Source organism: Procambarus clarkii, chromosome 41, assembly GCF_040958095.1.
Source record: "Procambarus clarkii isolate CNS0578487 chromosome 41, FALCON_Pclarkii_2.0, whole genome shotgun sequence".
Classification (NCBI taxonomy): Eukaryota; Metazoa; Arthropoda; class Malacostraca; order Decapoda; family Cambaridae; genus Procambarus; species Procambarus clarkii.
The window spans coordinates 25,721,127-25,737,846 of record NC_091190.1 but is presented as its reverse complement, the minus strand read 5'-3'; the positions used below and the strand labels follow the sequence as shown (position 1 = coordinate 25,737,846).

Below are 16,720 nucleotides of genomic sequence, written 5' to 3'. Positions count from 1 at the left end.
GAATAATCAATCCATTCTTAGATTATACTCGTCCATACAGCTGCCGACCCCAGGCCAGGCCAGGAATATATACAATTAATAAATCTTAACTATATTACAATCAGTTTTTTTCCTAGGTAAAATAACATTTTAATAGTTAAACCTAAATATGGTTAGGTGTTTAAATTTTGTTGATTTTTTTTTTTACATTGTGCACTGGAGAAGCATTTACAGCTGTGAGATTCGTAGAGGTTGTCAGCGAGGCGCTGTTGGAAATGTTGTTAAGTCATCGGTTGAGAGTCGTGTGTGAAGTGTTTTATTCGTACACCGAAAAGGGAAAGGATTGGCGGTTGGATTAACGACCATTTCGCCATTGTTGATGAGGATGGGCTGTGTTGATGAGGATTGACCATGTTGATGAGGACGGGCTGTGTTGATGAGGATTGACCATGTTGATGAGGATGGGCTGTGTTGATGAGGATTGACCATGTTGATGAGGATTGGCCATGTTGATGAGGACGGGCTGTGTTGATGAGGACGGGCTGTGTTGATGAGGATTGACCATGTTGATGAGGATTGGCCATGTTGATGAGGACGGGCTGTGTTGATGAGGATTGGCCATGTTGATGAGGACGGGCTGTGCTCATGAGGATTGGCCATGTTGATGAGGACGGGCTGTGCTCATGAGGATTGACCATGTTGATGAGGATGTGTCATATTGACGAGGACGAGTCATGCTGATGAGGACGGGCTGCAGTCAATATATTTCGTAGTAAAGTGTGATTCTCAAACGAAATTATAAATATTCTTTATTTTCGTCAAGCTACTTAGATGACAAAGTGGGGAACAAATCGTCACTTTTCTAGGCTACTCTTTTACGGAAGTGACTCCAGAACTTACCTATGAAGCCATTAGTGTGAAATTATTTTTTTGTGTGGTCAATTACGACTTAATGGGTAACGTCGCTCTAGAAAACAAAGTCGCTTATAACACAGTGAAACGTTAAGATGTTGTAAAAATAACAAGCTATTCTCACAGGATTAAATATTTCATCAGCACGATTTCAAAGTAAATTAAAAAAATGGAATTCCTACAATGCATCAACTTAACAACACTATGACCTAGCAAAAAGCATTGCTATCGGTAGAAGGATAAGAGTATTGTTTAAATTTGTAAATATTTGTTACTTAAAAAGCAACCCATGTAACTCCCTTAACCATTAGAACCGTCCACAAATGTCAAATTACAGTAAATGAACCAGAGTTTTCCGCCTAACTTTCATGCAATGGTTTGCTAGAGCACTAATATCCCACAAATGACTCCGGGCTTTAACTCTCAGGAGACAACAGACGACATGAGCTATACAATTTTCTTAAATATATAATTTCGGGAAAATAATGAACTACTGCACCACACCTCACACATCTGCCTGACGTACGACAGCTGGTGTTGGAGAACGGGGACAGGAAGGTCCAGGAGAGAGGATGGTGAGTATAAAGCCAGACGCGGACTGGACACCACCATCACTCACCATCCAACAACACACTCAACATGGCTCTCAAGGTTCGTCAAAACATTAAATTATCTCAAATTTTTTAGCTTTACAAAATTCACCTTATATTTGTAATAACTAAAGAAGCATGGAGAGAGAGGTAAGAACCTACTAATAGAGAAGGGTAGCTAACATGATATAATGTTAGTGCTCACCATATTCAAGTGAAGCGTGTCTGACAACTGCCTGACAGCTAATATTACAGAGCGATAATTTATGTATGACAGGCATCGTCCTTATGTTTGGCACATACACAAAAGTTCAAGAATTGATAATGACTAAAATACAAGGTAGGAACTAGTATGCTACGAGATATAGAGCATAATGAGCCTATGACAACTATTGGACATTTCATTTCAAATTAATGTTTAATGCATCTATGTTTTGATGGGCATGTTTGTGTCTCCTTGCAGGTGGCGCTGGTGGTGGTGGTGATGGCGGGAGTGGCTCTTGCACAAGCCTCGGACCACTACAGGCCCCCATCTGTACATTCCGGATACAAACAGGTTTATTATGGATAAAAATTTTCAATGCTTATCACTTATATCCATGCCAAGTCCGATTTATTGTGTAAATAACACTTTCAACATTCATCAAATATTTTTATTGTAAATGTATCTCATTTACCAGCCGGGTATGCCACACGACTTCCAGTACAATGTTAGGGACGACTACTCCGGCACCAACTTCGGCCACAGTGAGAACTCCGACGGCAACACCGTCCGTGGCTCCTACAATGTCGATCTTCCTGACGGACGCAAGCAGACGGTAAGAGACTTTTAGCGTCCTTATCCAGATAAAGATGTACAATACACATATCGCTTAATAATGTTAATATCTAACCAAATTCTCTGTTATTGATGTCAAAACTAATAAATATTTATAAATCAGGTGCAATACGAAGCGGACCACTACAAGGGCTACGTAGCCAACGTGGAGTATAAAGGAGAAGCCCAGCACCCTCACGAATACGGACCTCCCGTCACCTTTAAACCTCAGCCCTCATACCCACACCAGCCCTCGTACACACCCAAGCCCGTGTATCCACAGCCCTCATACACACCTGAACCAGTATACAAACCACAACCTTCCTATAACTAAGTGTCACTGAAGTTTAGTCTCTGTACAGCCTTTGTTATGTTTTTGTTTCAATAAACTCACTGTTCAATGCACATTTTCTGTCAATACACCCCAAGCGTTTTGTATAAACTAGTAACACCTGTGTCCTGCTACATGCCCAATGCCATGGGCTGACAGAAGAACGATGGTCTCACTTCATGCAGGTCGGTGTTCAATCCCCGCCCGTCCAACTTGTGAGAGCTTGGTTCAACAGACTGTTGCTAGGAGCGGCTCACAAGCCCACATATCCATCACAGGCCAATTGGTCCGGAATTTCTTGAAGGAAACTATCTAGTTTTCTCTAGGTGTCCACGTTTGTTCCGGGAATATTTTTTATATTGTCATCCAATGATCATCAGATCATTAAAAGGACTGGAAATTGGGCGGCTTTTCAGTGAAACCCAGTCCCCAATGACGCCAGATGATAGTTACAGATCAGACACATTTTTCTATCATTTTCTTTGAAGTACGTTGAATACCGCTGGGACCTCATTGGCTACTTAAAAATGGCGGCACTCCTGATAGATCTCCAAAGCAGCTTCACCAGGTTTCTCTGCTATCTTTGCCTTTGGGACAGCAAGGACAACAACAGAAACAAAAACATGCAAATTATATTGACAATAAGTAACTTTCAAAATGTGACTGTCTTGTGACATAAACAAAGTTTGAGTGGATATCTATTATTTATATGGTTTTGAGGCACACGTAATCAGTAAATAACACAATATCCAAGAACCATAATTGTGTTACATCTTGTTATGCGTCCTATACCCATCCTGTGGGCGATCGTGGACTCCACACGAATCCTCTCCGCGAAAATTAGCCCTTTACCCTTCAGTATAGGAGACCCCATATTCATCCTATGGGCGGATGTGAACTCTATACCCATCCAGTGGGAGTTAATGGACCACATATCCATTCTGTGGGTGTAGCGGACCCCATACATTCATGTGGGTGTAGTGGACCCCATACATTCATATGGGTGTAGAGGACCCATACATTCATGTGAGTAGACCCCATACATTCATACGGTTATAGTGGACCCCATGCATTCATGTGGGGTAGTGGACCCCATACATTCATGTGGGTGTAGCGGACCCCATACATTCATGTGGGTGTAGCGGACCCATACATTCATGTGGGTGAAGTGGATCCCATGCATTCATGTGGGTGTAGTGGACCCCATACATTCATGTGGGTGTAGTGGACACCATACATTCCCGTTGGTGTAGTGGACCCCATACATTCATGTGGGTGTAGTGGACCCCATACTAATTCCGTGTAAGGTAGTGGACCCCATACCCATCCCGTGGGTACATAGTGGAAAAGATTACAGAGGCACAAAATGGGCTCACGAACTGAACCCCAAAATTGATTTAGCTAAGTAACAGATTTTATAAGCGAGTTACATATTTTAATGTATATACTTGGAACATACCTGGAGAGGGTTCCGAGAGTTCTTCTTCTCCCTGAGTCCGGCCTGGGGCCAGGCTCGACCTGCGATAACTTTTTCCAACAGGTTGTTGCTTGGCGCAACCCGCAGGACCACATATCCACTACAACCCGGTTGGCAAAGCACTTCTTACAGGAACTAATCAAAGTCCTTCTTAAAGACTTCTACCTTTGTTCGGGCTATATTTATAATGCTTGCTGGGTGTTGAACAGTCATGGACCTCTTGATTGTACTCTTTTATTGTGCCTATGGCACCTCTACTCCTCACTAATTCTATTCTGCATTTCCTTCCATATGTTTAGCTCCAGTATGTTGTTATTCTACTGTGCAAATTTGGGGCCTGACCCTCCAGTATATTACATGTATTATTTGATGTCTCGACTCCTTTCCAGAGAGTACTTTTTGAAAGCTTTGGTCCTAGTATTTTAGATGTTTTATTGTGTCTATGCGTGCCGTATATATTCACTGTATTCTCTCTTTCAGAAATCTCAATATCAGTAGTCTTTTAAAGATGGTTCAAGACCTGGACCACAACAGTCTCTAAGCTGAGCAGCTTACATTTGTAGTGGGCCAGTTACATGTAGTTCAATTAACCATGGACCTGGCTTACACCCATCCAGTGGGCGATGGTGGAAAAGATTACCATCATGTGGCGAGGGTCCCATCATGTGGTGAGGGTCCCCATCATGTGGCGAGGGTCCCCATCATGTGGCGAGGGTCCCATCATGTGGCGAGGGTCCCCATCATGTGGCGAGGGTCCCCATCATGTGGCGAGGGTCCCATCATGTGGTGAGGATCCCATCATGTGGCGAGGGTCCCCATCATGTGGCGAGGGTCCCATCAAGTGGTGAGGATCCCATCATGTGGCGAGGGTCCCATCATGTGGCGAGGGTCCCATCAAGTGGTGAGGATCCCATCATGTGGCGAGGGTCCCCATCATGTGGAGAGGGTCCCATCAAGTGGCGAGGGTCCCATCATGTGGCGAGGATCCCATCATGTGGCGAGGGTCCCCATCATGTGGCGAGGGTCCCATCAAGTGGTGAGGATCCCATCATGTGGCGAGGGTCCCATCATGTGGCGAGGGTCCCATCATGTGGCGAGGGTCCCATCATGTGACGAGGGTCCCATCTTGTGACGAGGGTCCCATCATGTGACGAGGGTCCCATCATGTGGCGAGGATCCCATCATGTGGCGAGGGTCCCCATCATGTGGCGAGGGTCCCATCAAGTGGTGAGGATCCCATCATGTGGCGAGGCTCCCATCATGTGGCGAGAGTCCCATCATGTGGCGAGGGTCCCATCATGTGGCGAGGATCCCATCATGTGGCGAGGATCCCATCATGTGGCGAGGGTCCCCATCATGTGGCGAGGATCCCATCATGTGGCGAGGGTCCCCATCATGTGACGAGGGTACCATCATGTGGCGAGGCTCCAATCATGTGGCGAGGGTCCCATCATGTGGCGAGGGTCCCATCATGTGGCGAGGATCCCATCATGTGGCGAGGGTCCCCATCATGTGACGAGGGTACCATCACGTGGCGAGGCTCCAATCATGTGGCGAGGGTCCCATCATGTGGTTAGGGTCCCATCATGTGGCGAGGGTCCCATCATGTGGTGAGGCTCCCATCATGTGGCGAGGCTCCAATCATGTGGCGAGGCTCCAATCATGTGGCGAGGCTCCAATCATGTGGAGAGGGTCCCATCATGTGGTAAGGCTCCCGTAATAACTCGTAGTGGACAGGTAAGAAAACCTTAGGGCAGTGTCCAATGCCTGAAGCTTTTCCCAATTTGACCAAATTAATGGAGGAGAAAACAGGGTCTCGGCAAACAAAAACGAGGCAACTGATAAATAACGGGACAGGAACGAGAAATATATTAAACAATTATTTATCCTCGGTGTTTACCAGCAAAGAAGTAGCCAACCTTCCTAATTCGAGAATATAGTAATGAATGAAACTGCAAGCATAGTAACGAATAGGAAAATGGAGAATTATAAAGAACAGCATAGAAGAGAAGGGAACTATCAGGAGAAAGCGCCATGCCATTACGGCTATATAGCATTTGGAAGGGATCAGGATAAGGACCTGGGAAGGGACGACAGAAAGGAAAGGTGCCTAACCGCTACGACGGTCGGGGATTTAATGTCAACAGGCCTTGTAGGTTGGCGTTAACGTTACTAAATAAGCAACCCATGTAACTCCCTTAACCATTAGAACCGTCCACAAATGTCAAATTACAGTAAATGAACCAGAGTTTTCCGCCTAACTTTCATGCAATGGTTTGCTAGAGCACTAATATCCCACAAATGACTCCGGGCTTTAACTCTCAGGAGACAACAGACGACATGAGCTATACAATTTTCTTAAATATATAATTTCGGGAAAATAATGAACTACTGCACCACACCTCACACATCTGCCTGACGTACGACAGCTGGTGTTGGAGAACGGGGACAGGAAGGTCCAGGAGAGAGGATGGTGAGTATAAAGCCAGACGCGGACTGTACACCACCATCACTCACCATCCAACAACACACTCAACATGGCTCTCAAGGTTCGTCATAACATTAAATTATCTCAAATTTTTTATCTTTACAAAATTCAACTTTATATTTTTAATAACTAAATAGGCATGGAATGAGGTAAGAACCTACTAAGTAATAGAGAAAGGTCGCTAACATGATATAATGTTAGTGCTCACCCTATTCAAGTAGAAGTGTGTCTGACAGCTAATATTATAGCGCGATGATTTATGTATGACAGGATTCGTCCCTATGTCTAACACATACACAAGTTCAAGAATTGATAATGACAAAAATACAAGGTAGGAACTCGTATGCCAAGAGATATGGAGCATAATGAATCTATGACAATTACAGGACATTTAATTTCAAATTAATGTTTAATGCATCTATGTTTTGATGGGCATGTTTGTGTGTATCTCCTTGCAGGTGGCGCTGGTGGTGATGGCGGGAGTGGCTCTTACACAAGCCTCAGACCACTACAGGCCCCCATCTGTACATTCCGGATACAAACAGGTCTATTATGGATAAAATTGTTCAATGCGTATCACTTATATTCATGCCAATTCTGATTCATTTAACTTATCTACATATAAAATTGTCCTTGTGTAAATAATTTAAATGTTTCATTAATATTGAATGTATCTCATTCACCAGCCGGGTATGCCACACGACTTCCAGTACAATGTTAAGGACGACTACTCCGGCACCAACTTCGGCCACAGTGAGAACTCCGACGGCAACACCGTCCGTGGCTCCTACAATGTCGATCTTCCCGACGGACGCAAGCAGACGGTAAAAGACTTTTAACGTCCTTATCCAGAAAAAGATATACAATACACATATCACTTAATGATGTTAATGCCTAACCAGATTCTCTCTGTTATTGATGTCAAAACTAATAAATATTTATAAATCAGGTTCAATACGAAGCGGACCACTACAAGGGCTACGTAGCCAACGTGGAGTATAAAGGAGAAGCCCAGCACCCTCACGAATACGGACCTCCCGTCACCTTTAAAGCTCAGCCCTCATACCCACACCAGCCCTCGTACACACCCAAGCCCGTGTACCCACAGCCCTCATACACACCTGAACCAGCATACAAGCCACAACCTTCCTATAACTAAGTGTCACTGAAGTTTAGTCTCGGTACAGCCTTTGTTATTGTTTTTGTTTCAATAAAGTCACTGTTTAATGCACATTTGTATGGCAATACACCCCAAGCGTTTTCTATAAAGAAACTAGTAACATCTCCCAGCAAGCATAAGAAATATTGCCGGTACAACCATGGACATTTTCAAGAGAAAACAAGATTTATTCCTCCAAGGAGTGCCGGACCAACCGGGCTGTGGTGGGTATGTGGCCCTGCGGGCCGCTCCAAGCAACAGCCTAGTGGACCAAACTCTCAAAAGTCAAGCCTGGCCTCGGCCCGGGCTTGGGGAGTAGAAGAACTCCCAGAACCCCATCAACCAGGTACCTGTGTCCCTGTTACATGTCCAATCCCATGGGCTGACAGTTGAGCGACTGTCTCACTTCATACAGGTCAGTGTTCAATCCCCGACCGTCCAAGTGGATGGGCACTACTCCTTCCTCCCGTACCTCGATTGTACCTGGATGGGGTTCTGGGCCCGACCCGGGGCCAGTCTTGACTTGTGAGAGCATGGTCCAACAGGCTGTTGCTTGGGCGGCCCGCAGGCCCACATATCCATCACTACCCAATTGGTCCGACACTACTTGAAGAAACTATCTAGTTTTCTCTTGAAGGTGTCCACGGTTGTTCCGTCAATAGTTCTTATATTGTCATCCAAAATCCTGGCAACATCCCAAATCTTAATCCTGATCTTCCACGTGTCTAATCTTCTAAGTTTACTTAACTTTCTCTTGATAGTATAATATGACAGAAGGGGAAGGGAACTTGAGTGACCCGAGTTTATTTACATCCTAATCGATGTAATGCCGCTTATAGTTCGAAGCAGAAATTACTAAGGCAGTGACGCTGCTAACACTTGTGTGACTATCCTCCCGTATGAAATAACAAGAAGGTAGAACTCCTTTTATTTTAACTCTTAAAAACAGTGTACAATGAAATCAAGATGGATCTATAAGAAAATATTGAGGTCGTATGATGGGATCGAACCCGTGTCTCTGGACTTAACACACACACACACACACACACACACACACACACACACACACACACACACACACACACACACACACACACTGCCGACTGGAATCGACCCATTAACCTGATTTGATAGTGCTTTTTCTATTAGGTTGAAAGTATCAATATGTAGTATTAGAGCTCTAGTAAAATTTTGCACTATTATAATTTTTCAATCCGGAAAAAAAAACAAAGCTAAAACCAAAACTTAAATATTGGTCTAGGCCTCGACCAGGAGGCCTGGTTGAGGACCGGGCCGCGGGGACGCTAAGCCCCGAAACCATCGCAAGGTAACCGTAAGGTAAGATAACGTGTATTAGGCCTAGGATTGCTAGGAGAGGTCAGGTCTTATTTTTATGTTCCTAATAACAACAAAAGTTTCAAGTTTGTCAACATTCAATAATACAGAAGTCTAATTTATTTTGGTCCGTCATTACATATTGGTACTTTCAACCTCACAGTTACTAAAAGTACTTCCTTTTTAGGAGAATGAGGTGACTAGGCTATATTCACGTGTAAGGGATGCAGGCTCGATCCCATCGTATGGACGCAATATTTTTTAAAAGCCCTATTAAAACTTGTAAGGATGCTAGTGAAGAATACCATGCAGTGTTATAAGCTTTCGTTAAATCCAAGAACACAATACTTACAACGAACGAGACATAAGTATACGAAGGTCGTGAGCTCCTCACACATGCAACACCTGGCTACACTCGTGGAGACATAGCCAGTTATGTCACTCATCTGAGCAGGTCGGGATCACAGAGTACCACACATGTGAAGAAGCTTGAATGGTCCTCGAACCTGTTCTCTTTAATGACATATCTATAAGGGGAAATGTTTCTGTTTGTCCAAAGTAGGTGGGCCCGACGTGTGGGGCTACGAAACTTTCCAAGGTGAATGATCTTTGTTATGGGCAGTACATGGGGTGCGTGGGGTCGAACCCCACATCCCTTATCTGCATTAAACGACAAATTCCACTAATACACAATCTCACTCAATAAAAAATTCCATCCTCACTAAGATTCATCCTAGTGAGGACGAGGAGGGGGGGGGGGCAGGACGAGGGTGGGGCAGGACGAGTGGAACATGACGAGGGGGGGGACCGGATGAAGGGGGACAAGACGATACCTACTTGATGGGGTTCTGGGAGTTCTTATACTCCCCAAGCCCGGCCCGAGGCCAGGCTTGACTTGTGAGAGCTTGGTCCAACAGGCTGTTGCTTGGAGCTGCCCGCAGGCCCACATATCCACCACAGCCCGGTTGGTCCGGCAATTCTTGAAGAAAACTATCTAGTTTTCTCTTGAAGATGGCCACGGTTGTTCCGGCAATATTTCTTATACTCGCTGGGAAGACGTTGAATAACCGCGGACCTCTGATGTTTATACAGTGTTCTCTGATTGTGCCTATGGCACCTCTGCTCTCCAATGGTTCTATTCTGCATTTTCTTCCATATCGTTCACTCCAGTATGTTGTTATTTTACTGTGCAGATTTCTGCCCCCCCCCCCCTCCCCGCATGTCCATCCTTGTCCTCCTGCACAAGGGGGGGGGGGGGCAAGGCGAGGGGGGGGGGGCAGGGCGAGGGGGGGAGAGGACAGAGGTATTTACTTGGATGAAAAGTATCACTAGGAAAGACATGAATAAGGTCTTGAGAGTATCAGACCAGGTCAGAGCCTACAACCTAGGCAGTTTATGTTCAGATGTGGGAAATTATTGATTTGGCGAACCAGGATTCATCAAGAATTTTTATGCATCCACTTAAGAAACCTTTACATCTTTCCTCGAGCGGGTCTCGTAAGCGGACACTTAACTGCTTGATGAATCCAGATCCTGAGTAGTAAATGCTTGATGAATGCATGCCAAGAGCCATAAATGCTTGACGAGTGCATGCCAAGAGCCATAAATGCTTGACGAGTGCATGCCAAGAGCCATAAATGCTTGACGAGTGCATGCCAAGAGCCATAAATGCTTGACGAGTGCATGCCAAGAGCCATAATGCTTGATGAGTGCATGCCAAGAGCCATAATGCTTGACGAGTGCATGCCAAGAGCCATAATGCTTGATGAGTGCATGCCAAGAGCCATAATGCTTGATGAGTGCATGCCAAGAGCCATAATGCTTGACGACTGCATGCCAAGAGCCATAATGCTTGATGAATGCATGCCAAGAGCCATAAATGCTTGACGAGTGCATGCCAAGAGCCATAAATGCTTGACGAGTGCATGCCAAGAGCCATAATGCTTGATGAGTGCATGCCAAGAGCCATAAATGCTTGACGAGTGCATGCCAAGAGCCATAATGCTTGATGAGTGCATGCCAAGAGCCATAATGCTTGACGAGTGCATGCCAAGAGCCATAATGCTTGATGAGTGCATGCCAAGAGCCATAATGCTTGATGAGTGCATGCCAAGAGCCATAATGCTTGATGAGTGCATGCCAAGAGCCATAAATGCTTGACGAGTGCATGCCAAGAGCCATAATGCTTGATGAGTGCATGCCAAGAGCCATAATGCTTGACGAGTGCATGCCAAGAGCCATAATGCTTGATGAGTGCATGCCAAGAGCCATAATGCTTGATGAGTGCATGCCAAGAGCCATAATGCTTGACGACTGCATGCCAAGAGCCATAAATGCTTGACGACTGCATGCCAAGAGCCATAAATGCTTGACGAGTGCATGCCAAGAGCCATAAATGCTTGACGAGTGCATGCCAAGAGCCATAAATGCTTGACGAGTGCATGCCAAGAGCCATGAATGCTTGATGACTCAAGGTCCGGAGCCATAAGCATGATAAATATGGCAGGTAAACACAGAATTGGCATAAAAATGTCACCCACGAACAAACTTAACAGAGAAGGGTACAATAAAGATGAAATATTATTTAATGAGTTGATAAAAACCAAACCGCGTTCGTTATGTTTCCTGCTCTCGTCTGACATTTATTGTGCGGCTGTGTCTTTCACCTGCTGGTGCGTCTTGTGGCTGGTTGTTCTACCTTGAGTGTTCTTCTCTTGTTATCTTGTTCTGCTCTCTTCCTTCTTTCTCCTGTGTTCTGCTCTCTTCCTTCTTTCTCCTATGTTCTGCTCTCTTCCTTCTTTCTCCTATGTTCTGCTCTCTTCTTCCTTCTTTCTCCTGTGTTCTGCTCTCTTCTTCCTTCTTTCTCCTGTGTTCTGCTCTCTTCCTTCTTTCTCCTGTGTTCTGCTCTCTTCCTTCTTTCTCCTGTGTTCTGCTCTCTTCTTCCTTCTTTCTCCTGTGTTCTGCTCTCTTCTTCCTTCTTTCTCCTATGTTCTGCTATCTTCTTCCTTCTTTCTCCTGTATTCTGCTCTCTTCCTCCTCTCTCCTGTGTTCTGCTCTCTTCCTACTTTCCTGTACTCGCCTTGTGTTTGCGGGGGTTGAGCTCTGGCTCTTTGGTCCCGCCACTCGACAGTCAACTGTTCTACAGATTCCTGAGCCTACTGGGCTCTATCATTAGAGCCCAGTAGGCCCAGTACATCACATTTGAAACTGTGTATGGAGTCAGCCTACACCACATCACTGCCTAATGCATTCCACCTGTTAACTACTCTGACACAGAAAAAATCTTTCTACTGTCTCTGTGGCTCATTTGGGTACTAAGTTTCCACCTGTGTTCCCTTATTCGAGTTCCACCCATGCTTATTAGTTTGTCTTTGTCCACCGTGTTAATTCCTCTTAGAATTTTGTAGGTGGTGATCATGTCTCCCCTTACTCTTTTATCTTCGAGACGTGAGGTTTAGCTCCCGTAGCCTTTCCTCGTAGCTCATACCTCTCAGTTCTGGTGGTATACCTATGAATCTTCTCTTAATTTTGTTCTTCCTTGCGTATTCTGCTCTCTCGTTCTTCCTTTTGTGTTCTGCTACCTTCTGTTCTTCACTGTGTGCACCTTTTCTAGCTCATTATGTGGTCTGCATCACCTTCACTACGTCGTCTCGTGTTCTTTAGTGTTGTGTTCGCCATCATATTTGTCATTGTATGCTCTACTTAATCATATTCTTAAATGTGTGCTCGGTAGTCTCATTCTTCAGTGTTCTGTTGCCTCATGTTCATGTGTGTTCAACTACATCTTGTTCTACATTGTGTCCAGATGTCTCCTGTTTCTTAACTGTGTTCTGCTAATTATCTTAACGCTCTTGTCCATCGTGTGTGTTGTGTCCAGTTCATAATCGAATGTTCTGTTCTCACCTGCAGTCATGGTTGGGGTATTTTCTCTTATTTTGATATACGTTGCTTTTTTGTCTTGTGTGCATTCCGTTGTTCTCGTGTGATTTTCTTCGTGGCTTTTGCTGTTATATATCTTAAATAAATCAAAGGACAAAACAGAATATTATTTTTTTTTGCGACAGTATTACGCAAAAGTGTTTATGCATAAAAGGCATTACATAGTGTTTTGGGTAATGATAGGCTACATAAGTTATGCAACCCATCCGCCTGTTTAGATAGCATTTTTTGTAACTATGTGCATCATAGTACAGTGACGTACTACGCAATTATTACAATTTTGTACTATTCACTTTATGGACTCCGAAAAAAATTAAGTTAAAAAACAACTTATATATTCCTAGACCTAGTATAGCACACATATGTACTATATTAGGCCTCAGATAGCGTGTATTAGGCCTAGGAAATTAGGTTAAGTTAGTATAATTTGTCTTTGCAATATAAGTTTAAAATGATTTTTCGGTTTGAACAAATTCAATAGTACCGATTTCTACTTCCTAATTGCATTGTACGTCGGTATATGTACTATGCTCCTCATCTTTCCAAATAGTACTATTAAAACAGGAGGATGGGCTGAGTTGTATGTGCAAGTCCGTCTGTTGAAAGTTAACATTTCTAAACTTTCTATATTTGTCTCTTACATTTTCTATACATGCTGCAAGTGTTATTTTTCAACTTGTACCTTAATCCCATAAATTTCTTCACAGCTTTTTGTCCGAATGTTCAAAAAAGTTGTCTCTGTTAGCGAAATAAAACTACGTTGCCATTTATTATACATGTGGAGTCCAATACCTATAAAGCATAAATGCCTAAGCTCGCCAGCAATTTCGACCAGGTTCGAGACCTGACCAGGGAGATTTGACTGGGTTTAATTCCATATCTGTTATTCCATGTTCACCCAGCAGTAATTGGCACTTGTAAACCGATTGGTAGGCCGTGTTCCAGGGGAAAACTAGTAGAGTAAGGCTTGCCATGAGCAATGGGAACGGAAAACTCCAAAGCCTGCTAAAAGGAGTCGGTAGTCGACTATACACTTGTACCCACTTGTGATAAAAAGCGGGACAATAATTCGGGCCACAATTTCAGCCACAGTGAAAACTCCGATGGCAACATCGTCCGTGGCTCCTACAATATCGACCTTCGCGACGGACACAGGCAGAAGGGAATTATTGATTATTAACTAATATTATTAAAGCTGATGTCTGACAGTTACAAGGAAAGTAATCATTAAGCAAAGTGAATTATGCATAGGGTGGAGCACATGACGGGCACCTCAGCATTCGTGGAGTACTACGGCGAAGCTCAGTACCCCTACCAGTTCCGTCCAGCCGTTATCTTCAAGCTCTCATACCCACCCCCGGCCCTCATATTCCAGCCCCAGCCCTCACACAAGCACTAGCCCTCATACCAGCCCAGCCCTCATATTCCAGCCCCAGCCCTCATATTCCAGCCACAGCCCTCACACAAGCACCAGCCCTCATATTCCAACCCCAGCCATCATACATGCACCAGCCCTCATACCAGCCCAGCCCTCATACTTGCCCCAGCCCTTATAATTGACCCTAACCCTCATTGCAGCTCCTGGTTTCATCCGTCATACCAGTTGAAGACCTAATACACGCCCTGCAGACCTACCCGTGACTATATCCGTTGTTGAAGAAATATAAAGCTAACCGGGTTCATGTAACTTTTATATTTAATTTTCAATGTCAACTGATGCATGACTAATGATATTTTCAACGTATATTACAAATTCAGACAATCAGCCTTCATTGTGCTCAATGTGAAAATAGACCCCAACAGGACAGGGAAGGTGGGGAAAAGAAGTACTTGCAACTTAAAACAGCTAATATGATCTGTATTCGGACTACTTGTGTTTGACTTAATAATTACACTCGTACAATGGTCATGTATAATTGTGTTGTTAAAGCACCATATTCTGTTTTAGCTCTGCTAAAATACATTAAAATAAAGAACTATGTCTAACTAAATACATTTCCTTGTTTCCTCTACAACTACATACTCAGTAACAGCTGAGCATAAATAATCCTACATAAATTTATCACTTCTGATAAAACAAAGATTAGAAACTCATAGCAAAGTATGAATTCCAGATTTTCTTAATATTTAAAGAAATAAACTATCCCAAGTCTTAATAAGTCCTTCACAAAACAACCAATAATTCGGGTATGGATATCAGATATACTAATCTACTACTACTAGATCTACTAATCAACTAATACTACTAAGCTAATCTAGTAGATTAGATTAACAATAGATGATTTCGATAATTCTTCGGTAAAATCCTGGTCTGATGCCAGTCTTCGTGTGAGATTGCCTGGTCTATGAGGCTGCTTGTTGTTCGAAGAACCACATAACAATCGCAGCCATCCTACTTCAATAATTCCAACAGAAACTTCTCCCGGTCTTTAGTGAAAACTTCACTGTTGTTCCAGAAACACTTTATATTCTCGTATCCAGGAGGATGAAGAGTCGTATTCCTATGAAGTTTACACAGCATTCTCTAATCCTACCATCTCTCTCACTCCATCAGATGTAATTTCATTGTGTACGTTTGAGACTTGACCTTTCAGTATTTTTCAATGTAATATGAGATCTATTTCGTCTCCATTAAAAAAAACTCCCACTTTGAGTGCATTCAGGCAGTCTCAGTAATTTTAGTGTTCCATCAATTCTAGGCTACAAGTAAAGAACCTATGTATAGAGCTGTGCAATCTCACCTGCACTGAACAGGGGGGAAGAGAGGAGCGGGCAATACTCCATTTTGATTGGCGCGAGAGTGTGTCGCGGAAGGGGCTAGAAAGCAGAAAGAGGACGAGAGACAGGTGTGGGTAAGAGAAGGTGTAAGACACAACAGGTGTGGGAAACAGCAGGCGTTAGTGAGAGGCAGGAGGTGTAGGTGCTAGGGGGAGAGGTAAGTCCAGGAGAGAGGATGGTGAGTATAAAGCCACACGCAGCCTGGACACCTCCATCACTCACCATCCGCCAGCACATCATGACTCTCAAGGTGCATATTTTACATTTAAAAACACACTAATGACTGGATGATAGCTATTGCAACCTTATCACACATTGCATATTATATGATCAGTAAACTAGATTTCAATAATAACGTTAAGTATTCATCAGATATCTTGTTTTATGTTACATACATGCAATCCAATGTCAAGCACCATTCAACCGTAAAATATATTTGTGAATGCACCTTTGAGCCTCACAAGGCTTCCCCGGGTGTTGCATATTCTTTTCTTTGAGGCAGAGAGGCCAAACAAAAACAGCCAAAGCTGGTGTGATGGTTGCTGTACAGTTTCTACTTATTGATATAAACATTTAATGACAGCTTGTCTCCTGCAGGCGGTGCTGGTGGTTGTGGTGTTGGGCGTGGCCCTGGCCGCCGCCTCCGACCCCTACGGGACTCCATCTGTACCAAACCCCGGATACAAGGTAGTGTTTATATTTATGGTCTTGGGCACATAACATTTCATTATTACCTCTCTGAACCGATTAGTTTGAAATCTGAATATACAAGCTTGTCGTGCACACCGTTACAATATATTCATCATGAAACTGGTAAACTGCAGCAGCCGGGTATGCCGCACGACTTCGCATACAGTGATAAGGACGACTACTCCGGGACCAACTTCAACCACAGAGGTACCTACAATGTCGACC

At 43.9% G+C, this 16,720-nt stretch overlaps 2 protein-coding genes across 2 annotated transcripts; both read left to right on the top strand.

The window, feature by feature from the left end:
• The first annotated feature begins 1,902 nt into the window (after window positions 1-1,902).
• LOC138373200 (cuticle protein 7-like) lies at window positions 1,903-2,670 on the top strand. The gene is made up of 3 exons (XM_069339234.1): window positions 1,903-2,037; window positions 2,162-2,299; window positions 2,423-2,670. Exons 1-3 carry the CDS (start codon window positions 1,903-1,905, stop codon window positions 2,630-2,632), a joined length of 483 nt encoding a protein of 160 aa, XP_069195335.1. The 3' UTR covers window positions 2,633-2,670.
• Window positions 2,671-7,028: 4,358 nt separating this feature from the next.
• On the top strand, window positions 7,029-7,753 carry LOC123761155 (cuticle protein 7). The gene is made up of 3 exons (XM_045747099.2): window positions 7,029-7,139; window positions 7,281-7,418; window positions 7,544-7,753. Exons 1-3 carry the CDS (start codon window positions 7,029-7,031, stop codon window positions 7,751-7,753), a joined length of 459 nt encoding a protein of 152 aa, XP_045603055.2.
• Window positions 7,754-16,720: the final 8,967 nt, after the last annotated feature.